We start from the raw sequence: 27389 nt of genomic DNA on the forward strand, positions 1-27389 counted from the left end.
TTTAAACAAATAAAATAAACATTTATTGAAGTACATGATCATCTCAGAAGACTATGCAACAGGGTTAATCTATTAAAAAGACATTTCCTACGCACTAATATATACACATGATATTAACTTAATACATCCAGGGTTCTCCTAGTTGTCTTTTTTTATTTTTAAATCTGTAATTATACAATATTCGTTGGATTCCATGATTTTAAAGCGATAGCAAACAAGTTCCTCGTGATGATATCAGAAAGCATTAACAAGGAGAAAACACTGGATAAATTGCACTTTCAGTCAATTGTACAATAAACGTGATCAATAAACATGACCGTCCTGAGGTAAAACCAACCGCTCTTACAGTAAGTATATGGTAAAGATGGGATACACCCCTGTGAGGAATGAGATACACCCCTGTGAGGAATGAGATACACCCCTGTGAGGAATGAGATACACCCCTGTGAGGAATGAGATACACCCCTGTGAGGGCTGAAGTACACCCCTGTGAGGAACGAGATACACCCCAAGAATACACCCCTGTGAGGAATGAGATACACCCCTGTGAGGGCTGAGATACACCCCTGTGAGGAACGAGATACACCCCAAGAATACACCCCTGTGAGGAATGAGATACACCCCTGGAGCACAACCCTGGGGTACCTGGAGTACAACCCCTGTAGGTCCTGGTGTCAATCTACAGGGTTGACAGTGTCCTCCTCCGTCCTCATCTCCTCCTTGACCTCAACTGGACTGTTCAGAGCTGAGGAATAGAACACAGCAAACAGGAAGAGAAAAACAAGTTAGTATATCTTAGTTTTAATAGAAGTCTGTGATCTGTAGTGTACCAGTCACCATGGTTACCTACTCCTGAGACTCTCAGCCTGTGATCTGTAGTGTACCAGTCACCATGGTTACCTACTCCTGAGACTCTCAGCCTGTGATCTGTAGTGTACCAGTCACCATGGTTACCTACTCCTGAGACTCTCAGCCTGTGATCTGTAGTGTACCAGTCACCATGGTTACCTACTCCTGAGACTCTCAGCCTGTGATCTGTAGTGTACCAGTCACCATGGTTACCTACTCCTGAGACTCTCAGCCTGTGATCTGTAGTGTACCCAGTCACCATGGTTACCTACTCCTGAGACTCTCAGCCTGTGATCTGTAGTGTACCAGTCACCATGGTTACCTACTCCTGAGACTCTCAGCCTGTGATCTGTAGTGTACCCAGTCACCATGGTTACCTACTCCTGAGACTCTCAGCCTGTGATCTGTAGTGTACCAGTCACCATGGTTACCTACTCCTGAGACTCTCAGCCTGTGATCTGTAGTGTACCAGTCACCATGGTTACCTACTCCTGAGACTCTCAGGCTGTGATCTGTAGTGTACCCAGTCACCATGGTTACCTACTCCTGAGACTCTCAGCCTGTGATCTGTAGTGTACCAGTCACCATGGTTACCTACTCCTGAGACTCTCAGCCTGTGATCTGTAGTGTACCAGTCACCATGGTTACCTACTCCTGAGACTCTCAGGCTGTGATCTGTAGTGTACCCAGTCACCATGGTTACCTACTCCTGAGACTCTCAGGCTGTGATCTGTAGTGTACCCAGTCACCATGGTTACCTACTCCTGAGACTCTCAGCCTGTGATCTGTAGTGTACCAGTCACCATGGTTACCTACTCCTGAGACTCTCAGCCTGTGATCTGTAGTGTACCCAGTCACCATGGTTACCTACTCCTGAGACTCTCAGCCTGTGATCTGTAGTGTACCAGTCACCATGGTTACCTACTCCTGAGACTCTCAGCCTGTGATCTGTAGTGTACCCAGTCACCATGGTTACCTACTCCTGAGACTCTCAGCCTGTGATCTGTAGTGTACCAGTCACCATGGTTACCTACTCCTGAGACTCTCAGCCTGTGATCTGTAGTGTACCAGTCACCATGGTTACCTACTCCTGAGACTCTCAGCCTGTGATCTGTAGTGTACCAGTCACCATGGTTACCTACTCCTGAGACTCTCAGCCTGTGATCTGTAGTGTACCCAGTCACCATGGTTACCTACTCCTGAGACTCTCAGCCTGTGCTCTGTAGTGTACCAGTCACCATGGTTACCTACTCCTGAGACTCTCAGCCTGTGATCTGTAGTGTACCAGTCACCATGGTTACCTACTCCTGAGACTCTCAGCCTGTGATCTGTAGTGTACCAGTCACCATGGTTACCTACTCCTGAGACTCTCAGCCTGTGATCTGTAGTGTACCAGTCACCATGGCTACCTACTCCTGAGACTCTCAGCCTGTGATCTGTAGTGTACCCAGTCACCATGGTTACCTACTCCTGAGACTCTCAGCCTGTGATCTGTAGTGTACCAGTCACCATGGCTACCTACTCCTGAGACTCTCAGCCTGTGATCTGTAGTGTACCAGTCACCATGGTTACCTACTCCTGAGACTCTCAGCCTGTGATCTGTAGTGTACCCAGTCACCATGGTTACCTAATCCTGAGACTCTCAGCCTGTGATCTGTAGTGTACCAGTCACCATGGCTACCTACTCCTGAGACTCTCAGCCTGTGATCTGTAGTGTACCAGTCACCATGGTTACCTACTCCTGAGACTCTCAGCCTGTGATCTGTAGTGTACCCAGTCACCATGGCTACCTACTCCTGAGACTCTCAGCCTGTGATCTGTAGTGTACCAGTCACCATGGTTACCTACTCCTGAGACTCTCAGCCTGTGATCTGTAGTGTACCAGTCACCATGGTTACCTACTCCTGAGACTCTCAGCCTGTGATCTGTAGTGTACCAGTCACCATGGCTACCTACTCCTGAGACTCTCAGCCTGTGATCTGTAGTGTACCAGTCACCATGGCTACCTACTCCTGAGACTCTCAGCCTGTGATCTGTAGTGTACCAGTCACCATGGCTACCTACTCCTGAGACTCTCAGCCTGTGATCTGTAGTGTACCAGTCACCATGGTTACCTACTCCTGAGACTCTCAGCCTGTGATCTGTAGTGTACCCAGTCACCATGGCTACCTACTCCTGAGACTCTCAGCCTGTGATCTGTAGTGTACCAGTCACCATGGTTACCTACTCCTGAGACTCTCAGCCTGTGATCTGTAGTGTACCAGTCACCATGGCTACCTACTCCTGAGACTCTCAGCCTGTGATCTGTAGTGTACCAGTCACCATGGCTACCTACTCCTGAGACTCTCAGCCTGTGCTCTGTAGTGTACCCAGTCACCATGGTTACCTACTCCTGAGACTCTCAGCCTGTGATCTGTAGTGTACCAGTCACCATGGTTACCTACTCCTGAGACTCTCAGCCTGTGATCTGTAGTGTACCAGTCACCATGGTTACCTACTCCTGACTTTGCCCTGAGACTCCCTGCAACCCAAATGGAATCCTATTCCATATATAGTGCAATACTTTCGATCAGGGCTCTCATCAATAGTAGTGCACTATATAGGGAATAGGGTGCTATTTGGGACGCAACAGACACACCACAGGAAGTCAACAGACACACCACAGGAAGTCAACAGACACACCACAGGAAGTCAACAGACACACCACAGGAAGTCAACAGACACACCTCAGGAAGTCAACAGCAGCAGTATCTCAGGTCAACTCCCGACTGTCTCACCAATATTAGCAGGAGCCACTATCTGGAAAGGGATGGTCTGTCCGTCCTCCAACAGTATCTGGTGTGTCCCCACGCTCTCGTCCCCTAGAGATGACACGCTGACCACCTGTCCGTCCCCTAACGATGACACCATGACCACCTGACCCATGCCCAGAACCACTGAGGGGTCAGCTAGGGTCATAGCTTCCCCCGGAGAGGGGCTGGACTGGAGGAACTGTGTGGGGCTGACCAGGAGGGGCTGTGGGGGGCTGGGCAGCTCCAGGAAGTCTGTAGTGACTGTAGACGACTGAGACAAACCTCCGTCAAAAGAACACAGGCCTGGTTGGAGCTGGATACCCTGGAAATGAAACAGACAGTTGGTTTGCCGAGTGCCTAAGAAAACAGACATATAACTCTGTCTGATTCAATTCAATTGGATAGGAATTCATCAGTGTGTAAGACACACGCAGAACATCAGACAGTAGTCCTCTCACCTGTAGCTGGGCAAAGATCTTAGGTTGCAGGGAGGTGAGAGAGCTGAAGAGCTGTACGGCCTCAGGAATGAACGTGTCAGTCCCCTCCAACACTCCTACTCTCTGGAAGGCACCCGAACAGACTGAATAAAGTTGGGGAAAAACAGAGCTAGTAAGATAACTATTGGAGCTGGACTTTCACGGTGACTAGAGGTGACCAGTCATTACCTTCAGCAGGGGCTGGCGTGAGGGTCAGAGTCACAGTCATTGGGTCCACTTCAGTCCACTGGAGGTGAAGCAGCGAACATCACACATGACAAGGAGAAAAACACGTTTTAGATGAAAGAGCTGGGAACACATAAGAAGCAGTGGTGACCCCCCCCCCCCCCACCCAGCCTGCTGGAAGGTCTTCCTAGTTACCTGTGTTATATCAGTGGTGACCCCCCCCAGCTGGAAAGTCTTTATTGTTACCTGTGTTATATCAGTGTTGACCCCCCCCCCCCCGCCCCCCAGCTGGAAGGTCTTCCTAGTTACCTGTGTTATATCAGTGGTGACCCCCCCCAGCTGGAAGGTCTTCCTAGTTACCTGTGTTATATCAGTGGTGCCCCCCCCCAGCTGGAAGGTCTTCCTAGTTACCTGTGTTATATCAGTGGTGACCCCCCCCCAGAAGGTCTTCCTAGTTACCTGTGTTATATCAGTGGTGACCCCCCCAGCCAGCTAGAAGGTCTTCCTAGTTACCTGTGTTATATCAGTGGTGCCCCCCCAGCTGGAAGGTCTTCCTAGTTACCTGTGTTATATCAGTGGTGACCCCCCCCCCCCCCCCCCCCAGCTAGAAGGTCTTCCTAGTTACCTGTGTTATATCAGTGGTGACCCCCCCCCCAGCTGGAAGGTCTTCCTAGTTACCTGTGTTATATCAGTGCTGACCCCCCAGCCAGCTAGAAGGTCTTCCTAGTTACCTGTGTTATATCAGTGGTGAACCCCCCCAGCTGGAAGGTCTTCCTAGTTACCTGTGTTATATCAGTGGTGACCCCCCCCCCCCCCCCCCAGAAGGTCTTCCTAGTTACCTGTGTTATATCAGTGGTGACCCCCCCAGCCAGCTAGAAGGTCTTCCTAGTTACCTGTGTTATATCAGTGGTGCCCCCCCAGCTGGAAGGTCTTCCTAGTTACCTGTGTTATATCAGTGGTGACCCCCCCCCCCCCCCAGCTAGAAGGTCTTCCTAGTTACCTGTGTTATATCAGTGGTGACCCCCCCCCCCCAGCTGGAAGGTCTTCCTAGTTACCTGTGTTATATCAGTGGTGCCCCCCCCCCCCCCCCCCCAGCTGGAAGGTCTTCCTAGTTACCTGTGTTATATCAGTGCTGACCCCCCAGCCAGCTAGAAGGTCTTCCTAGTTACCTGTGTTATATCAGTGGTGAACCCCCCCAGCTGGAAGGTCTTCCTAGTTACCTGTGTTATATCAGTGGTGAACCCCCCCAGCTGGAAGGTCTTCCTAGTTACCTGTGTTATATCAGTGGTGGCCCCCCCAGCCAGCTAGAAGGTCTTCCTAGTTACCTGTGTTATATCAGTGCTGACCCCCCCCCAGCTGGAAGGTCTTCCTAGTTACCTGTGTTATATCAGTGGTGACCCCCCCCCCCAGCTGGAAGGTCTTCCTAGTTACCTGTGTTATATCAGTGGTGACCCCCCCCAGCTGGAAGGTCTTCCTAGTTACCTGTGTTATATCAGTGGTGACACCCCCTCAGAAGTTCTTCCTAGTTACCTGTGTTATATCAGTGGTGACCCCCCCTCAGAAGGCCTTCCTAGTTACCTGTGTTATATCAGTGGTGACCCCCCCTCAGAAGGTCTTCCTAGTTACCTGTGTTATATCAGTGGTGACCCCCCCCCAGCTGGAAGGTCTTCCTAGTTACCTGTGTTATATCAGTGGTGACCCCCCCCCCCAGCTGGAAGGTCTTCCTAGTTACCTGTGTTATATCAGTGGTGACCCCCCCCAGCTGGAAGGTCTTCCTAGTTACCTGTGTTATATCAGTGGTGACCCCCCCTCAGAAGGTCTTCCTAGTTACCTGTGTTGTATCAGTGGTGACCCCCCCAGCCTGCTGGAAGGTCTTCTGGGCCTCGTGGATGTGGTTCTTTATGTCGTTGACGGTTGGGAAGTAGCAGAGGTTATGTCTCTCTGGGACCTCCTCTGATTTAAACATCTCCCGCTCCACAAACCGCCTGGCAGGACAGGAAGACAGGTTAACACCAGGGACAGTATTACCAGGGACAGTGGTAATACTGGGGACCATAATAGAGGTTAACACCAGGGACAGTATTACCAGGGACAGTGGTAATACTGGGGACCATAATAGAGGTTAACACCAGGGACAGTGGTAATACAGGAAACAAGACAGGAAGACAGGTTAACACCAGGGACAGTATTACCAGGGACAGTGGTAATACTGGGGACCATGATAGAGGTTAACACCAGGGACAGTGGTAATACAGGGGACCATAATAGAGGTTAACACCAGGGACAGTGGTAATACAGGAGACCATAATAGAGGTTAACACCAGGGACAGTATTACCAGGGACAGTGGTAATACTGGGGACCATAATAGAGGTTAACACCAGGGACAGTGGTAATACAGGAGACCATAATAGAGGTTAACACCAGGGACAGTATTACCAGGGACAGTGGTAATACTGGGGACCATAATAGAGGTTAACACCAGGGACAGTGGTAATACAGGAGACCATAATAGAGGTTAACACCAGGGACAGTATTACCAGGGACAGTGGTAATACTGGGGACCATAATAGAGGTTAACAACAGGGACAGTGGTAATACTGGGGAGGTTAACAACAGGGACAGTGGTAATACAGTAGACCATGATAGAGGTTAACAACAGGGACAGTAGTAATACTGGGGACCATGATAGAGGTAATACAGGGGACCATTATAGAGGTTAACACCAGGGACAGTAGTAATACTGGGGACCATGATAGAGGTTAACACCAGGGACAGTAGTAATACTGGGGACCATGATAGAGGTTAACACCAGGGACAGTGGTAATACAGGAGACCATAATAGAGGTTAACACCAGGGACAGTGGTAATACAGGAGACCATGATAGAGGTTAACACCAGGGACAGTGGTAATACAGGAGACCATAATAGAGGTTAACACCAGGGACAGTGGTTATACTGGGGACCATGATAGAGGTTAACACCAGGGACAGTGGTAATACAGGAGACCATGATAGAGGTTAACACCAGGGACAGTGGTAATACAGGAGACCATAATAGAGGTTAACACCAGGGACAGTGGTTATACTGGGGACCATGATAGAGGTTAACACCAGGGACAGTGGTAATACAGGAGACCATAATAGAGGTTAACACCAGGGACAGTGGTAATACAGGGGACCATGATAGAGGTTAACACCAGGGACAGTGGTTATACTGGGGACCATGATAGAGGTAATACAGGGGACCATGATAGAGGTAATACAGGGGACCATGATAGAGGTTAACACCAGGGACAGTGGTAATACAGGGGACCATGATAGATGTTAACACCAGGGACAGTGGTAATACAGGGGACCATGATAGAGGTTAACACCAGGGACAGTGGTAATACAGGAGACCATGATAGAGGTTAACACCAGGGACAGTGGTAATACAGGAGACCATGATAGAGGTTAACACCAGGGACAGTGGTAATACAGGAGACCATAATAGAGGTTAACACCAGGGACAGTGGTTATACTGGGGACCATGATAGAGGTTAACACCAGGGACAGTGGTAATACAGGAGACCATGATAGAGGTTAACACCAGGGACAGTGGTAATACAGGAGACCATAATAGAGGTTAACACCAGGGACAGTGGTTATACTGGGGACCATGATAGAGGTTAACACCAGGGACAGTGGTAATACAGGAGACCATAATAGAGGTTAACACCAGGGACAGTGGTAATACAGGGGACCATGATAGAGGTTAACACCAGGGACAGTGGTTATACTGGGGACCATGATAGAGGTAATACAGGGGACCATGATAGAGGTAATACAGGGGACCATGATAGAGGTTAACACCAGGGACAGTGGTAATACAGGGGACCATGATAGATGTTAACACCAGGGACAGTGGTAATACAGGGGACCATGATAGAGGTTAACACCAGGGACAGTGGTAATACAGGGGGCCATGATAGAGGTTAACAACAGGGACAGTGGTAATACAGGGGACCATGATAGAGGTAATACTGGGGACCATGATAGAGGTTAACACCAGGGACAGTGGTAATACAGGGGACCATGATAGAGGTTAACACCAGGGACAGTGGTAATACAGGGGACCATGATAGAGGTAATACTGGGGACAGTGGTAATACTGGGGACCATGATAGAGGTTAACACCAGGGACAGTGGTAATACAGGGGACCATGATAGAGGTTAACACCAGGGACAGTGGTAATACTGGGGACCATGATAGAGGTTAACACCAGGGACAGTGGTAATACTGGGGACCATGATAGAGGTTAACACCAGGGACAGTGGTAATACTGGGGACCATGATAGAGGTTAACACCAGGGACAGTAGTAATACTGGGGATCATAATAGATGTAATACAGGGGACCATGATAGAGGTTAACACCAGGGACAGTGGTAATACAGGGTACCATAATAGAGGTAATACAGGGGACCATGATAGAGGTTAACACCAGGAACAGTGGTAATACAGGAGACCATGATAGAGGTTAACACCAGGGACAGTGGTAATACAGGGGACCATGATAGATGTTAACACCAGGGACAGTGGTAATACTGGGGACCATGATAGAGGTAATACAGGGGACCATGATAGAGGTTAACACCAGGGACAGTGGTAATACAGGAGACCATGATAGAGGTTAACACCAGGGACAGTGGTAATACTGGGGACCATGATAGAGGTTAACACCAGGGACAGTGGTAATACAGGGGACCATGATAGAGGTTAACACCAGGGACAGTGGTAATACTGGGGACCATGAGAGAGGTAATACTGGGGACCATAATAGAGGTAATACTGGGGACCATGATAGAGGTTAACACCAGGGACAGTAGTAATACTGGGGACCTGATAGAGGTTAACACCAGGGACAGTGGTAATACTGGGGACCATGATAGAGGTTAACACCAGGGACAGTGGTAATACTGGGGACCATGATAGAGGTTAACACCAGGGACATTAGTAATACTGGGGACCATAATAGAGGTAATACAGGGGACCATGATAGAGGTTAACACCAGGGACAGTGGTAATACAGGAGACCATGATAGAGATTAACACCAGGGACAGTGGTAATACTGGGGACCATGATAGAGGTAATACAGGGGACCATGATAGAGGTTAACACCAGGGACAGTGGTAATACTGGGTACCATGATAGAGGTTAACACCAGGGACATTGGTAATACTGGGGACCATAATAGAGGTTAACACCAGGGACAGTGGTAATACAGGAAACAAGACAGGAAGACAGGTTAACACCAGGGACAGTATTACCAGGGACAGTGGTAATACTGGGGACCATGATAGAGGTTAACACCAGGGACAGTGGTAATACAGGGGACCATAATAGAGGTTAACACCAGGGACAGTGGTAATACAGGAGACCATAATAGAGGTTAACACCAGGGACAGTATTACCAGGGACAGTGGTAATACTGGGGACCATAATAGAGGTTAACACCAGGGACAGTGGTAATACAGGAGACCATAATAGAGGTTAACACCAGGGACAGTATTACCAGGGACAGTGGTAATACTGGGGACCATAATAGAGGTTAACACCAGGGACAGTGGTAATACAGGAGACCATAATAGAGGTTAACACCAGGGACAGTATTACCAGGGACAGTGGTAATACTGGGGACCATAATAGAGGTTAACAACAGGGACAGTGGTAATACTGGGGAGGTTAACAACAGGGACAGTGGTAATACAGTAGACCATGATAGAGGTTAACAACAGGGACAGTAGTAATACTGGGGACCATGATAGAGGTAATACAGGGGACCATTATAGAGGTTAACACCAGGGACAGTAGTAATACTGGGGACCATGATAGAGGTTAACACCAGGGACAGTAGTAATACTGGGGACCATGATAGAGGTTAACACCAGGGACAGTGGTAATACAGGAGACCATAATAGAGGTTAACACCAGGGACAGTGGTAATACAGGAGACCATGATAGAGGTTAACACCAGGGACAGTGGTAATACAGGAGACCATAATAGAGGTTAACACCAGGGACAGTGGTTATACTGGGGACCATGATAGAGGTTAACACCAGGGACAGTGGTAATACAGGAGACCATGATAGAGGTTAACACCAGGGACAGTGGTAATACAGGAGACCATAATAGAGGTTAACACCAGGGACAGTGGTTATACTGGGGACCATGATAGAGGTTAACACCAGGGACAGTGGTAATACAGGAGACCATAATAGAGGTTAACACCAGGGACAGTGGTAATACAGGGGACCATGATAGAGGTTAACACCAGGGACAGTGGTTATACTGGGGACCATGATAGAGGTAATACAGGGGACCATGATAGAGGTAATACAGGGGACCATGATAGAGGTTAACACCAGGGACAGTGGTAATACAGGGGACCATGATAGATGTTAACACCAGGGACAGTGGTAATACAGGGGACCATGATAGAGGTTAACACCAGGGACAGTGGTAATACAGGAGACCATGATAGAGGTTAACACCAGGGACAGTGGTAATACAGGAGACCATGATAGAGGTTAACACCAGGGACAGTGGTAATACAGGAGACCATAATAGAGGTTAACACCAGGGACAGTGGTTATACTGGGGACCATGATAGAGGTTAACACCAGGGACAGTGGTAATACAGGAGACCATGATAGAGGTTAACACCAGGGACAGTGGTAATACAGGAGACCATAATAGAGGTTAACACCAGGGACAGTGGTTATACTGGGGACCATGATAGAGGTTAACACCAGGGACAGTGGTAATACAGGAGACCATAATAGAGGTTAACACCAGGGACAGTGGTAATACAGGGGACCATGATAGAGGTTAACACCAGGGACAGTGGTTATACTGGGGACCATGATAGAGGTAATACAGGGGACCATGATAGAGGTAATACAGGGGACCATGATAGAGGTTAACACCAGGGACAGTGGTAATACAGGGGACCATGATAGATGTTAACACCAGGGACAGTGGTAATACAGGGGACCATGATAGAGGTTAACACCAGGGACAGTGGTAATACAGGGGACCATGATAGAGGTTAACAACAGGGACAGTGGTAATACAGGGGACCATGATAGAGGTAATACTGGGGACCATGATAGAGGTTAACACCAGGGACAGTGGTAATACAGGGGACCATGATAGAGGTTAACACCAGGGACAGTGGTAATACAGGGGACCATGATAGAGGTAATACTGGGGACAGTGGTAATACTGGGGACCATGATAGAGGTTAACACCAGGGACAGTGGTAATACAGGGGACCATGATAGAGGTTAACACCAGGGACAGTGGTAATACTGGGGACCATGATAGAGGTTAACACCAGGGACAGTGGTAATACTGGGGACCATGATAGAGGTTAACACCAGGGACAGTGGTAATACTGGGGACCATGATAGAGGTTAACACCAGGGACAGTGGTAATACAGGGTACCATAATAGAGGTAATACAGGGGACCATGATAGAGGTTAACACCAGGAACAGTGGTAATACAGGAGACCATGATAGAGGTTAACACCAGGGACAGTGGTAATACAGGGGACCATGATAGATGTTAACACCAGGGACAGTGGTAATACTGGGGACCATGATAGAGGTAATACAGGGGACCATGATAGAGGTTAACACCAGGGACAGTGGTAATACAGGAGACCATGATAGAGGTTAACACCAGGGACAGTGGTAATACTGGGGACCATGATAGAGGTTAACACCAGGGACAGTGGTAATACAGGGGACCATGATAGAGGTTAACACCAGGGACAGTGGTAATACTGGGGACCATGAGAGAGGTAATACTGGGGACCATAATAGAGGTAATACTGGGGACCATGATAGAGGTTAACACCAGGGACAGTAGTAATACTGGGGACCTGATAGAGGTTAACACCAGGGACAGTGGTAATACTGGGGACCATGATAGAGGTTAACACCAGGGACAGTGGTAATACTGGGGACCATGATAGAGGTTAACACCAGGGACATTAGTAATACTGGGGACCATAATAGAGGTAATACAGGGGACCATGATAGAGGTTAACACCAGGGACAGTGGTAATACAGGAGACCATGATAGAGATTAACACCAGGGACAGTGGTAATACTGGGGACCATGATAGAGGTTAACACCAGGGACATTAGTAATACTGGGGACCATAATAGAGGTAATACAGGGGACCATGATAGAGGTTAACACCAGGGACAGTGGTAATACAGGAGACCATGATAGAGATTAACACCAGGGACAGTGGTAATACTGGGGACCATGATAGAGGTAATACAGGGGACCATGATAGAGGTTAACACCAGGGACAGTGGTAATACTGGGTACCATGATAGAGGTTAACACCAGGGACATTGGTAATACAGGGGACCATGATAGAGGTTAACACCCGGGACAGTGGTAATACTGGGGACCATGATAGAGGTAATACTGGGGACCATAATAGAGGTAATACTGGGGACCATGATAGAGGTTAACACCAGGGATAGAGGTAATACTGGGGACCATGATAGAGGTTAACACCAGGGACAGTAGTAATACTGGGGACCTGATAGAGGTTAACACCAGGGACAGTAGTAATACTGGGGACCTGATAGAGGTTAACAACAGGGACAGTGGTAATACAGGGGACCATGATAGAGGTTAACAACAGGGACAGTGGTAATACAGGGGACCATGATAGAGGTAATACTGGGGACCATAATAGAGGTAATACTGGGGACCATGATAGAGGTTAACTGTTTGATACGGCCCCTGAGGGCCTCCTACTCTGAGCTGTTTGATATGGTCCCTGAGGGCCTCCTACTCTGAGCTGTTTGATATGGTCCCTGAGGGCCTCCTACTCTGAGCTGTTTGATATGGTCCCTGAGGGCCTCCTACTCTGAGCTGTTTGATATGGTCCCTGAGGGCCTCCTTACCTGAGCTGTTTGATATGGCCCCTGAGGGCCTCCTACTCTGAGGGCCTCCTACTCTGAGCTGTTTGATATGGTCCCTGAGGGCCTCCTTACCTGAGCTGTTTGATACGGCCCCTGAGGGCCTCCTACTCTGAGGGCCTCCTACTCTGAGCTGTTTGATATGGTCCCTGAGGGCCTCCTTACCTGAGCTGTTTGATACGGACCCTGAGGGCCTCCTACTCTGAGCTGTTTGATATGGTCTCTGAGGGCCTCCTACTCTGAGCTGTTTGATATGGTCCCTGAGGGCCTCCTACTCTGAGCTGTTTGATATGGTCCCTGAGGGCCTCCTACTCTGAGCTGTTTGATATGGTCCCTGAGGGCCTCCTTACCTGAGCTGTTTGATATGGTCCTTGAGGGCCTCCTACTCTGAGCTGTTTGATATGGTCCTTGAGGGCCTCCTACTCTGAGCTATTTGATATGGTCCCTGAGGGCCTCCTACTCTGAGGTGTTTGATATGGTCCCTGAGGGCCTCCTTACCTGAGCTGTTTGATACGGCCCCTGAGGGCCTCCTACTCTGAGGGCCTCCTACTCTGAGCTGTTTGATATGGTCCCTGAGGGCCTCCTTACCTGAGCTGTTTGATACGGCCCCTGAGGGCCTCCTACTCTGAGGGCCTCCTACTCTGAGCTGTTTGATATGGTCCCTGAGGGCCTCCTTACCTGAGCTGTTTGATACGGCCCCTGAGGGCCTCCTACTCTGAGGGCCTCCTACTCTGAGCTGTTTGATATGGTCCCTGAGGGCCTCCTTACCTGAGCTGTTTGATACGGCCCCTGAGCGCCTCCTACTCTGAGGGCCTCCTACTCTGAGCTGTTTGATATGGTCCCTGAGGGCCTCCTTACCTGAGCTGTTTGATACGGCCCCTGAGGGCCTCCTACTCTGAGGGCCTCCTACTCTGAGCTGTTTGATATGGTCCCTGAGGGCCTCCTTACCTGAGCTGTTTGATACGGCCCCTGAGGGCCTCCTACTCTGAGGGCCTCCTACTCTGAGCTGTTTGATATGGTCCCTGAGGGCCTCCTTACCTGAGCTGTTTGCGGACCTGGTACACCTGATGGTACCCCTGCTCCACCAACTCCCTGATCTTCTCTGCCACCCTGGGGTGGAGACGAGATGGCATGGTTCCACCATCCTCCGCACCTTCATCACAGACACATCCCCTCTCCTCCTCCTCCTCCTCCTGCTTCACCTCCTCCTCCATGGGGAGGAAGAGGAGGTCTGGAGGAGGAGGCAGGAGGAGAGCCTCCATGTCATGATAGAGGTGAGCTTTCTGGGTGGGGAGCTGCATGTAGTACCTGTTAACGGGAGAGAATAAACAAAGGAACCGATGTCAATCAACCACAAGGTTTACTTATTTAAACATTCAGTGTGTTATAAGCCCATACGGGCTGAGCATCCGCAAGGAACTTTAATAATATATATCAAATCCAAGTATAAATAGCAGAATCCATCAATGCCTCAGGACTCCGCCCACGTCCCACAGGGTCTTCCGGAGGTTGAAGAAGGCTTTCTCCTGTTCCTGACGAACAACCCTCTTGTCTACGTTAGGATCCGTAGGCACCCGGTGCTGAGGAAACTTACACACCTTCTTGATATAGATCCTGAGGAATGAGAGCAATGTCAGAAAATACTAACTGAAAAACACACAGCTCTTATCTCCACAGAGTTGGTAGCATATTGTTCTGTTAGCATAGATAGATGGGGTTTGTGTGGATGCGTGTCTACCTGGCAGGGCATGTAGCTTTGTAATCAATGTTCGGACTGATGTTCTGCTCTGCAGTCTTCTTGGGCTGGAGGCCTTTCCTCCTTGGACCATACTGACATTCCATCACTATAGCTCTACTGCCTGGATACAGATGGAGAAAGGAGGATGATTCCATCACTATAGCTCTACTGCCTGGATACAGATGGAGAGAGTAGATGATTCCATCACTATAGCTCTACTGCCTGGATAAAGATGGAGAGAGTAGATGATTCCATCACTATAGCTCTACTGCCTGGATACAGATGGAGAAAGTAGATGATTCCATCATTATAGCTCTACTGCCTGGATACAGATGGAGAAAGTAGATGATTCCATCACTATAGCTCTACTGCCTGGATACAGATGGAGAAAGTAGATGATTCCATCACTATAGCTCTACTGCCTGGATACAGATGGAGAAAGGAGGATGATTCCATCACTATAGCTCTACTGCCTGGATACAGATGGAGAAAGTAGATATGACCTGGTTTCCATTATAACTCTGAATATGACCTGGTTTCCATTATAACTCTGAATATGACCTGAGAAACCATTATAACTCTGAATATGACCTGAGAAACCATTATAACTCTGAATATGACCTGAGAAACCATTATAACTCTGAATATGACCTGGTTTCCATTATAACTCTGAATATGACCTGGTTTCCATTATAACTCTGAATGTGACCTGAGAAACCATTATAACTCTGAATATGACCTGAGAAACCATTATAACTCTGAATATGACCTGAGAAACCATTATAACTCTGAATATGACCTGAGAAACCATTATAACTCTGAATATGACCTGGTTTCCATTATAACTCTGAATATGACCTGGTTTCCATTATAACTCTGAATATGACCTGAGAAACCATTATAACTCTGAATATGACCTGAGAAACCATTATAACTCTGAATATGACCTGATAAACCATTATAACTCTGAATATGACCTGGTTTCCATTATAACTCTGAATATGACCTGGTTTCCATTATAACTCTGAATATGACCTGGTTTCCATTATAACTCTGAATATGACCTGGTTTCCATTATAACTCTGAATATGACCTGGTTTCCATTATAACTCTGAATATGGCCTGGTTTCCATTATAACTCTGAATATGACCTGGTTCCCATTATAACTCTGAATATATATTTACCTTTATTTAACTAGGCAAGTCAGATAAGAACGAATTCTTATTTTCAATGACGGCCTAGGAACAGTGGGTTAACTGCCTGTTCAGGGGCAGAACGACAGATTTGTACCTTGTCAGCTCGGGGATTTGAACTTGCAACCTTCCGGTTACTAGCCCAACGCTCTAACCACTAGGCTACCCTATCCGGCTACCCTCCATTATAACTCTGAATATGGTCTGACAAACCATTCATTCATATGATCTAGTTATTACATTGGTAACACTTTCCTGAAAGCCTGCAGGTATAAGGCTTTATTACTTGTTAAAAGCATGTATGAGTGTCCATCTTTTTTTTTTTTTTTTCTCTCTCTCTCTCTCTCTCTCTCTCTCTCTCTCTCTCTCTCTCTCTCTCTCTCTCTCTCTCTCTCTCTCTCTCTCTCTCTCTCTCTCTCTCTCTCTCTCTCTCTCTCTCTCTCTCTCTCTCTCTCTCTCTCTCTCTCTCTCTCTCTCTCTCTCTCTCTCTCTCTCTCTCTCTCTCTCTCTCTCTCTCTCTCTCTCTCTCTCTCTCTCTCTCTCTCTCTCTCTCTCTCTCTCTCTCTCTCTCTCTCTCTCTCTCTCTCTCTCTCTCTCTCTCTCTCTCTCTCTCTCTCTCTCTCTCTCTCTCTCTCTCTCTCTCTCTCTCTCTCTCTCTCTCTCTCACCAGAATAGGAAAAATATGGTTTCAATTTTAGTCTTATAAGTTCAATTATATTGTTCTTCCTAGAAAATCATATAAAATAATGGCAGAGGATTTATAAGCCTATCTAGTCAGATAACATACAGTATCTAGTCTGATAAATGAACAAGCCTACAGTCTATAGTCAGATAACATACAGTATCTAGTCTACTAAATGAACAAGCCTACAGTCTATAGTCAGATAACATACAGTATCTAGTCTGATAAATGAACAAGCCTACAGTCTATAGCCAGATAACATACAGTATCTAGTCTACTAAATGAACAAGCCTACAGTCTATAGCCAGATAACATACAGTATCTAGTCTGATAAATGAACAAGCCTACAGTCTATAGCCAGATAACATACAGTATCTAGTCTGATAAATGAACAAGCCTACAGTCTATAGCCAGATAACATACAGTATCTAGTCTGATAAATGAACAAGCCTACAGTCTATAGCCAGATAACATACAGTATCTAGTCTGATAAATGAACAAGTCTACAGCCAGATAACATACAGTATCTAGTCTACTAAATGAACAAGCCTACAGTCTATAGCCAGATAACATACAGTATCTAGTCTGATAAATGAACAAGCCTACAGTCTATAGCCAGATAACATACAGTATCTAGTCTGATAAATGAACAAGCCTACAGTCTATAGCCAGATAACATACAGTATCTAGTCTGATAAATGAACAAGCCTACAGTCTATAGCCAGATAACATACAGTATCTAGTCTGATAAATGAACAAGCCTACAGTCTATAGCCAGATAACATACAGCCTATAGTCTGATAAATGAACAAGTCTACAGCCTATAGCCAGATAACATACAGTATCTAGTCTGATTATCATAGCCAGATAACATACAGTATCTAGTCTGATAAATTAACAAGTCTACAGTCTATAGCCAGATTACATACAGATTCTTACAGATATATATATATACATGTTCATATCATGTTTCTTTATATCTGCCTAAAAGAAACCATGGCTTTATTGTGATGGTGTATATTCAATAGATGTATTAGACTTTAAATGTAGATGTTCCAAAGGCACGTATCAGAGGCCTGGAGATGCATACCAGGTTTATGTTCAGGGACGCCATCGTAGACTACTGAACCAGTACTGTGACTGTATACCTGCATTGACAAAAGGGACGCCATCGTAAGGTACGTATTGGGACTTCCACATCAGACGGCTGGCAGGCTTGGCAGGGGAGGGGGACTGGCGTGTCCCAAACACACTGTTGGTCTGCTGCTTGTGGAGCAGGAGGATGGTCTCCAGCTCTGTGTCGGTGTTACAGTAGCCACGGTATGAGTCACCTATCTTCTGCTCCAGGAGACACAGAGAGAGAGAGGGGATAGACAGAGACAGAGAGAGAAAAGGAGGACAAGAAGAAATCAAAGAGTCAACATGGAGGACTGTTGAGGCCCTTCCTTCCCAGAAATGTGCAAAGCTATAAGCCTGAGGACGCTAACTATCACAAGCCTTTCCTGTTAGCATCCTCAGGCAACAGAGCTGTGTCTTAGGGTGTCAATGTGTGTTAGGGTGTCAACGTGTCTTAGGGTGTCAACGTGTCTTAGGGTGTCAACATACCTTAAGGGAACATTTTGACATTTGCCATATGGTTAGTGAGAAAGTCCACATTGCAAATGTACGGTCCCTTACTAGACGTCCTCCAACGCTTCTAAAATTTGCGGACGGCGTCGGGCCGTGCGGCAGGGCAGGATCTTCCGGGAATTCATCGAACGAAGTCTCTCTGACATTCGATTTCCGTTTTATAGAATTTTCAAATTTTTGTCATTTTTGATACGTTTTTGAATTTTTTCTCTCACATTTTCGACTTTTGACTTTCTATGAAATCATATTGCAAATGGACAAAACATATGCCTTATGGACAAGTAAAAAAAAAATGATGATAATAAAATATGACTAAAGTATGTTGATACATGTGTAATTGACAAAAAAATCAAAAGAATTTTAAAAAACTGTCCAGAAAGCACTTTTTTAAGAGGGTGATAAGTTGACAAATAGTTCATATTTTAAAAATTTTACTCTTGGGTCTTTACTTGTGTTACATTTGCAATATGAAAAATTACGGTGGAGCGCAATCGCCATCTATTAGATTTTTGCAGTGTTACACTTGGCATTTGCAATATGGCATTTGCAATCAACTTTGAATGAAACAACGTCCAATTGAGTGGTATTGGACACCGTGTATATGGTTCGTACAGTGCCAATATGTTCCCATTAATTTTTGTACATTTCAGAGGGGTGGTCCCTTACTTCCTGAAGGGCCGCCCTCAGGTGGTGAGGTTAGGTAACAACACATCCTCAACACAAGGGATCCTCAACACAGGGGCCCCTCAGGGTTGTGTGCTTATTCCCCTCCTGTACTCCCTGTTCACCCATGACTGCATGGCCAGGCACGACTCCAACACCATCATTAAGTTTGCTGATGATACGAGACAGCCAATAGGGAGGAGGTCAGTGACCTGGCCGTGTGGTGGCAGGACAACAACCTCTCCCTCAATGTGATCAAGACAAAGGAGAGGACTACAGGAAAAGGAGCACCGAGCACAACCCCATTGTCATCGACGGGGCTGTAGTGGAGCAGGTTGAGAGCTTCACGTTCCTTGGCGTCCACATCACCAACAAACTAGAATGGTCCAAACACACCAAGACAGTCGTGAAGAGGGCAGGACAAACCTATTCCCCCTCAGGAGACTGAAAGGATTTGGCATTGGTCCTCAGATCCTCAAAAGGTTCTACAGCTGCACCATCGAGAGCATCCTGACTGCTTGCATCACTGCCTCGTATGGCAACTGCTCGGCCTCCGACCGCAAGGCACTACAGAGGGTAGTGCTAACGGCCCAGTACATCACTGGGGTCAAGCTTCCTGCCATCCAGGACTTCTATACCAGGCGGTGTCAGAGGAAGGCCCTAAAAATTGTCAAAGACTCCAGCCACCTTAGTCATAGACTGTTCTCTCTGCTACCGCACGGCAAGAGGTAGCGGAGCGCCAAGTCTAGGTCCAAAAGGCATCTGAACAGCTTCTACCCCCCAAGCCATAAGACTCCTGAACATCTAATCAAATGGCCACCGGACTATTTACATTGACTGACCCCCCCCCCCCCGCCCCTTTTTACACTGCTGCTACTCGCTGTTAATTATCTATGCATAGTCACTTTACCCCTACCTACATGTACAAATTACCTCGACTAACCTGTGTATAAAGTCTCGTTATTGTTATTTTATTGTTGCTCTTCTATTTTTTTACTTTAGTTTATTAAGTACATCTGTTCTTAACTCTTATTTTTCATAAAACTGCATTGTTGGTTAAGGGCTTGTCAGTAAGCATTTCACAGTAAGGTCTACTGTTGTATTCAGCATTTCATGGTAAGGTCTACTGTTGTATTTGGCGCATGTGACAAATAAAATTAGATTTGATGTGTTAGAATGTGTTAGGTTGGGAGCAGTGTAATGCAGTTTAGTGTATGAAGCCTCAGGGCCCAGTTGGTAGACGTACCTCAGCATTATGAAGCCTCAGGGCCCAGTTGGTATCCGTACCTCAGCATTATGAAGCCTCAGGGCCCAGTTGGTATCCGTACCTCAGCATTATGAAGCCTCAGGGCCCAGTTGGTAGACGTACCTCAGCATTATGAAGCCTCAGGGCCCAGTTGGTAGACGTACCTCAGCATTATGAAGCCTCAGGGCCCAGTTGGTAGACGTACCTCAGCATTATGAAGCCTCAGGGCCCAGTTGGTATCCGTACCTCAGCATTATGAAGCCTCAGGGCCCAGTTGGTATCCATACCTCAGCATTATGAAGCCTCAAGGCCCAGTTGATAGACGTACCTCAGCATTATGAAGCCTCAGGGCCCAGTTGGTAGACGTACCTCAGCATTATGAAGCCTCAGGGCCCAGTTGGTAGACGTACCTCAGCATTATGAAGCCTCAGGACCCAGTTGGTAGACGTACCTAAGCATTATGAAGCCTCAGGGCCCAGTTGGTAAACGTACCTCAGCATTATGAAGCCTCAGGGCCCAGTTGGTATCCGTACCTCAACATTATGAAGCCTCAGGGCCCAGTTGGTATCCGTACCTCAGCATTATGAAGCCTCAGGGCCCAGTTGGTAGACGTACCTCAGCATTATGAAGCCTCAGGGCCCAGTTGGTAGACATACCTCAGCATTATTGAAGCCTCAGGGCCCAGTTGGTATCCGTAACTCAGCATTATGAAGCCTCAGGGCCCAGTTGGTAGACGTACCTCAGCATTATGAAGCCTCAGGGCCCAGTTGGTATACGTACCTCAGCATTATGAAGCCTCAGGGCCCAGTTGGTAGACGTACCTCAGCATTATGAAGCCTCAGGGCCCAGTTGGTAGACGTACCTCAGCATTATGAAGCCTCAGGGCCCAGTTGGTAGACGTACCTCAGCATTATGAAGCCTCAGGGCCCAGTTGGTAGACGTACCTCAGCATTATGAAGCCTCAGGGCCCAGTTGGTAGACGTACCTCAGCATTATGAAGCCTCAGGGCCCAGTTGGTAGATGTACCTCAGCATTATGAAGCCTCAGGGCCCAGTTGGTAGACGTACCTCAGCATTATGAAGCCTCAGGGCCCAGTTGGTAGACGTACCTCAGCATTATGAAGCCTCAGGGCCCAGTTGGTAGACGTACCTCAGCATTATGAAGCCTCAGGGCCCAGTTGGTATACGTACCTCAGCATTATGAAGCCTCAGGGCCCAGTTGGTAGACGTACCTCAGCATTATGAAGCCTCAGGGCCCAGTTGGTAGACGTACCTCAGCATTATGAAGCCTCAGGGCCCAGTTGGTAGACGTACCTCAGCATTATGAAGCCTCAGGGCCCAGTTGGTAGACGTACCTCAGCATTATGAAGCCTCAGGGCCCAGTTGGTAGACGTACCTCAGCATTATGAAGCCTCAGGGCCCAGTTGGTAGACGTACCTCAGCATTATGAAGCCTCAGGGCCCAGTTGGTAGACGTACCTCAGCATTATGAAGCCTCAGGACCCAGTTGGTAGACGTACCTAAGCATTATGAAGCCTCAGGGCCCAGTTGGTAGACGTACCTCAGCATTATGAAGCCTCAGGGCCCAGTTGGTATCCGTACCTCAGCATTATGAAGCCTCAGGGCCCAGTTGGTAGACGTACCTCAGCATTATGAAGCCTCAGGGCCCAGTTGGTAGACGTACCTCAGCATTATGAAGCCTCAGGGCCCAGTTGGTAGACGTACCTCAGCATTATGAAGCCTCAGGGCCCAGTTGGTAGACGTACCTCAGCATTATGAAGCCTCAGGGCCCAGTTGGTAGACGTACCTCAGCATTATGAAGCCTCAGGGCCCAGTTGGTAGACGTACCTCAGCATTATGAAGCCTCAGGGCCCAGTTGGGGGCGTTGGCTGGGAGAGGTTTCAGAGAGGTGAAACAGACCTGAGAGCTACACACAACAGTAACATGGGGAGAGGGACAGTAACAGTTACATCTATTGTCAAATGAACCTAATAATCCTTAAACAGTTACCGAGTGTAACACTAAGAAGATGTGAGCCCACCTCTGTGCCGAGCTCTTAGCCGCAGCTACTGTAGTCAAACTGCCGCTGTCATCCGTAACAGCCGATGTTACTGTAGTCAAACTGCCGCTGTCATCCGTAACAGCCGATGTTACTGTAGTCAAACTGCCGCTGTCATCCGTAACAGCCGATGGTACTGTAGTCAAGCTGCCTCTGTCATCCGTAACAGTCGATGGTACTGTAGTCAAGCTGCCGCTGTCATCCGTAACAGCCGATGGTACTGTAGTCAAGCTGCCTCTGTCATCCGTAACAGTCGATGGTACTGTAGTCAAACTGCCTCTGTCATCCGTAACAGCCGATGGTACTATAGTCAAACTGCCTCTGTCATCCGTAACAGTCGATGGTACTATAGTCAAACTGCCTCTGTCATCCGTAACAGCCGATGGTACTGTAGTCAAGCTGCCTCTGTCATCCGTAACAGTCGATGGTACTGTAGTCAAACTGCCTCTGTCATCCGTAACAGCCGATGTTACTGTCTTCAAACTGCCGCTGTCATCCGTAACAGTCGATGGTACTATAGTCAAACTGCCTCTGTCATCCGTAACAGCCGATGGTACTATAGTCAAACTGCCTCTGTCATCCGTAACAGCTGTTAACGTGATGGTGTGAAGCTCTTTCTCATCAGCAGTCTTCTCCCCGCAGGATCCTAAACAGATCAGACAATCTCAGCTTCATACACCAAACTATAGAAAGCACAGGAGGCTGGTGGCACCTTAATTGGGGAGGACTGGCTCGTGGTAATGACTGGAGCGGAATTAGTGGAATGGGATCAAATACATCAAACACATTGGTCTCCATGGTTTCACATTGGTCTCCATGGTTTCACATTGGTCTCCATGTGTTTGATGCCGTTCCATTTGCTCCGTTCCAGACATTATTATGAGCCTTCCTCCCCTCACCAGCCTCCTCTGATAGAGATAGTGTTCTATTCAATTCTGTAGCACCAAACACTGTACAAGGAATTTGAGCAATTTCTGTTAAAATTCCTTGACATTGTCTAACAAGAAATAGAATATAATAACTAATATATTTCCAGAGGGAACGTCAAAAATGCAGACTTCTGTTTGCCTGACGACTCATCCTGAATTTAATTCTGCTGCTCTGTCGATCGCCCCACACAACAGTCTGACCTGAAGTCATTTGTAGGCCAGCTCTGGTCAAAAGTAGTAATAGTAATACTATAATAGGGAATAGGGTGCACTATAATAGGGAATAGGGTGCTGGTATCTGTAGAAGCAGGTGAGTTCAGGTTAATAATACCTGTAGGGTCTATGATGTCCAGTAGGTGTCCTCTAGGAAGTAACACCTGAGCCCCTCCTAGCTGATTAGAGGGGATAACATACATCTCTCCGTTGTCTGACTGACTGGTCACTAGCACCTAGGGGAGCAAAGATGTTTAGGGTACACGAAGACCGTAAACCCAACAGTTCATAGCCTGTTTTTAAGAAGCATGGAACAAAAATGAATTGACTAGTCTAGCCTGATGCTGCCAGATGTGTTTGTGATGACTAGCCAACCAGGCTATAACAAGTTGGCTATTCAGCATAAACAGATCTGGGATCACCAGGGTACCATTTGGCAGCTGCCTGGACCTGTTTCTATGCTCTTGTGAAACCCTCTCTACTCACCATGCGTTCACACTGTAGGGGCTGTCCATTCTGATCAAGTATGATAAACTCATCTGTCTGTGATAATGTCTGTGTCTGTATCGCTGCCTGATTCTCTGTCTGTGACAGTATCAGCATTTCTGTCTTTGTCAGTTCCTCAAGTTTGATATCAGTGTGGACTGGTTCCCAGCTGTCTGGAGGAGCTAGGCTGTTGATAACAAGCAGCTCTGAGAACTGTGGCTTCGTCTCCTTCTCTTCAGGTGCAGGTTCCCTGGGCTCCTGGAACACATGCATGTGATTATGCTAATTGCCATTGATTTGGTCTCCTGATATCTGCACTGTATTATTCTTTCTCATCACAAATCATTTAGAAACGTATAGGGTCAAGTCCCACTGACTCCTAGGGTCAAGTCCCACCCACTCCTAGGGTCAAGTCCCACCGACTGCTAGGGTCAAGTCCCACCGACTTCTAGTGTCAAGTCCCACCGACTCATAGGGTCAAGTCCCACCGACTGCTAGGGTCAAGTCCCACTGACTCCTAGGGTCAAGTCCCACTGACTCCTAGGGTCAAGTCCCACCGACTCCTAGGGTCAAGTCCCACCGACTCCTAGGGTCAAGTCCCACCGACTCCTAGGGTCAAGTCCCACTGACTCCTAGGGTCAAGTCCCACTGACTCCTAGGGTCAAGTCCCACTGACTCCTAGGGTCAAGTCCCACTGACTCCTAGGGTCAAGTCCCACTGACTCCTAGGGTCAAGTCCCACCCACTCCTAGGGTCAAGTCCCACTGACTCCTAGGGTCAAGTCCCACTGACTCCTAGGGTCAAGTCCCACTGACTCCTAGGGTCAAGTCCCACTGACTCCTAGGGTCAAGTCCCACCCACTCCTAGGGTCAAGTCCCACTGACTCCTAGGGTCAAGTCCCACCGACTCCTAGGGTCAAGTCCCACTGACTCCTAGGGTCAAGTCCCACTGACTCCTAGGGTCAAGTCCCACTGACTCCTAGGGTCAAGTCCCACTGACTCCTAGGGTCAAGTCCCACTGACTCATAGGGTCAAGTCCCACTGACTCCTAGGGTCAAGTCCCACTGACTCCTAGGGTCAAGTCCCACTGACTCCTAGGGTCAAGTCCCACTGACTCATAGGGTCAAGTCCCACTGACTCCTAGGGTCAAGTCCCACCGACTCCTAGGGTCAAGTCCCACCGACTCATAGGGTCAAGTCCCACCGACTCTACATGATCTCCTGCCCACTCCACCACTCCACATGATCTCCTGCCCACTCCACATGATCTCCTGCCCAGACCATCCACTCCACCCACTTGAAGTGGATGAGTGGGTGGTCTGGAGATCTGGTGGAGTGGGTGGAGTCAAGTCTCGCCAACTCTCGCCGACTCATAGGGTCAAGTCTCGCCGACTCATAGGGTCAAGTCCCGCCGACTCATAGGGTCAAGTCCCGCCGACTCATATGGTCAAGTCCCGCCGACTCATAGGGTCAAGTCCCGCCGACTCCTAGGGTCAAGTCCCACCGACTCATAGGGACAAGTCTCACCGACTCATAGGGTCAAGTCTCACCGACTCATAGGGTCAAGTCCCACCGACTCATAGGGTCAAGTCCCACCGACTCATAGGGTCAAGTCCCACCGACTCATAGGGTCAAGTCCCACCGACTCCTAGGGCCAAGTCCCACCGACTACTAGGGTCAAGTCCCACCGACTCATAGGGTCAAGTCTCGCCGACTCATAGGGTCAAGTCCCGCCGACTCCTAGGGTCAAGTCCCGCCGACTCCTAGGGTCAAGTCCCACCGACTCATAGGGACAAGTCTCACCGACTCATAGGGTCAAGTCTCACCGACTCATAGGGTCAAGTCCCACCGACTCATAGGGTCAAGTCCCACCGACTCATAGGGTCAAGTCCCACCGACTCATAGGGTCAAGTCCCACCGACTCCTAGGGCCAAGTCCCACCGACTACTAGGGTCAAGTCCCACCGACTCATAGGGTCAAGTCTCACCGACTCATAGGGTCAAGTCCCGCCGACTCCTAGGGTCAAGTCCCGCCGACTCCTAGGGTCAAGTCCCGCCGACTCATAGGGTCAAGTCTCACCGACTCATAGGGTCAAGTCCCACCGACTCATAGGGTCAAGTCCCACCGACTCATAGGGTCAAGTCCCACCGACTCATAGGGTCAAGTCCCACCGACTCCTAGGGCCAAGTCCCACCGACTCCTAGGGTCAAGTCCCACCGACTCATAGGGTCAAGTCTCACCGACTCATAGGGTCAAGTCTCACCGACTCCTAGGGTCAAGTCTCACCGACTCATAGGGTCAAGTCCCACCAACTCATATTTAAGTCCCACCTGTTGTGTTTCAGTGATATGAGACCCGTGGAGGACGGTGTGTTTGGGCTCATCCTCTTCAGTGGTCAGTGGAGGCTTTGAGTCCAGAGCATCCTCTTCCATAGCTCTCTCCTGCTCCTCCATCTCCCAAGCAGACAGACAGCTAACTAGCTACATACACAAACAAATATAACCCTATTAGAGTGACCAGGTACAGGTATTTAATTGGGTGCAAGTGTGTCGTCATCAATCAGTATTGTAATTGCAAATCCATTCATTGGCATTTTCAGAATGGTCACTGGATCTATAGATTGCTAGCTAGTTAACCATAAGGAAGACAGCTGGTGCACAGTAAGACGCTTTATTCAATGCTAGACTCTGGGGCCATTTCTACAAGAGTCGTTTGTGATTGTTTTGATGAATTGCAGGAGTAGAGTCTCCTAGTTACCCAAACAAATCATCATCCCTGATCTTGGTCATAAAACGTTCTTTAAAGCGCCATGTTGGATTAAAATGTCTGTATAGCAAGCTAGCTATCGTTAGCTTGTTTGGCTAGCTTAGCTAGTAAAGGAGAATTATCTGGTTGAGTCAAACAATTCTCATGATTTAGGGTAGTCTACCTCTTTACATAGCCCTCTCTAGTCTGACTGTGTAGCTACAGCGTTGTGGGTATAAGGGGGGACAAGGATTGGAAATTCAAAACGAGTCTACTCAACCTCGTCTTCGCCCAGACTTCTGCTCGCCTCGTTCTCAAACAACAAACGCGTTTTTTTTTCTTCTATTCATCCGCCATGAAACATTTTTGATCCTGGCAGGACACCGTGGAAGGCATATTTTACTTCTGGTATTTTATAGATTTTCACCACAGAGAGGCGCAATTTCCACCTCTTTCAGGAAGTGACGCCAGGGTTGCTGATTTCCACCTAAAGAACAGAGAATGAACTGGTGGT

General features: G+C 48.0%; 1 protein-coding gene across 1 annotated transcript; it reads right to left on the minus strand.

Annotated features, from left to right (window-relative positions):
- On the minus strand, positions 1 to 27362 carry carf (calcium responsive transcription factor). The gene is made up of 15 exons (XM_090216350.1): positions 27156 to 27362; positions 26461 to 26610; positions 24134 to 24391; positions 23766 to 23883; positions 22488 to 23151; positions 22295 to 22373; positions 18059 to 18248; positions 15035 to 15155; positions 14767 to 14910; positions 14335 to 14604; positions 6135 to 6288; positions 4307 to 4364; positions 4100 to 4221; positions 3627 to 3963; positions 1 to 745 (listed from the first exon to the last, which is right to left on the minus strand). The coding sequence occupies exons 2-15, from the start codon at positions 26581 to 26583 to the stop codon at positions 675 to 677; spliced, it is 2709 nt and encodes a 902-aa protein (XP_090072476.1). The 5' UTR covers positions 26584 to 26610; positions 27156 to 27362; the 3' UTR covers positions 1 to 674.
- Between the last annotated feature and the right edge of the window lie 27 nt (positions 27363 to 27389).

This window comes from Oncorhynchus mykiss, chromosome 22, assembly GCF_057628025.1.
Source record: "Oncorhynchus mykiss isolate SJ-2025 chromosome 22, ASM5762802v1, whole genome shotgun sequence".
In the NCBI taxonomy this organism is placed as follows: Eukaryota; Metazoa; Chordata; class Actinopteri; order Salmoniformes; family Salmonidae; genus Oncorhynchus; species Oncorhynchus mykiss.

Excerpts from the sequence above, each read along its gene's own strand:
- carf (XM_090216350.1), bottom strand. The coding sequence starts at position 26,583 with ATGGAGGAGCAGGAGAGAGCTATGGAAGAGGATGCTCTGGACTCAAAG. Across the intron at positions 14,911-15,034 it reads AAAGCTACATGCCCTGCCAG|GATCTATATCAAGAAGGTGT; the intron begins GTAGACACGCAT and ends CTCATTCCTCAG. Across the intron at positions 4,222-4,306 it reads CACGCCAGCCCCTGCTGAAG|TCTGTTCGGGTGCCTTCCAG; the intron begins GTAATGACTGGT and ends AACTTTATTCAG.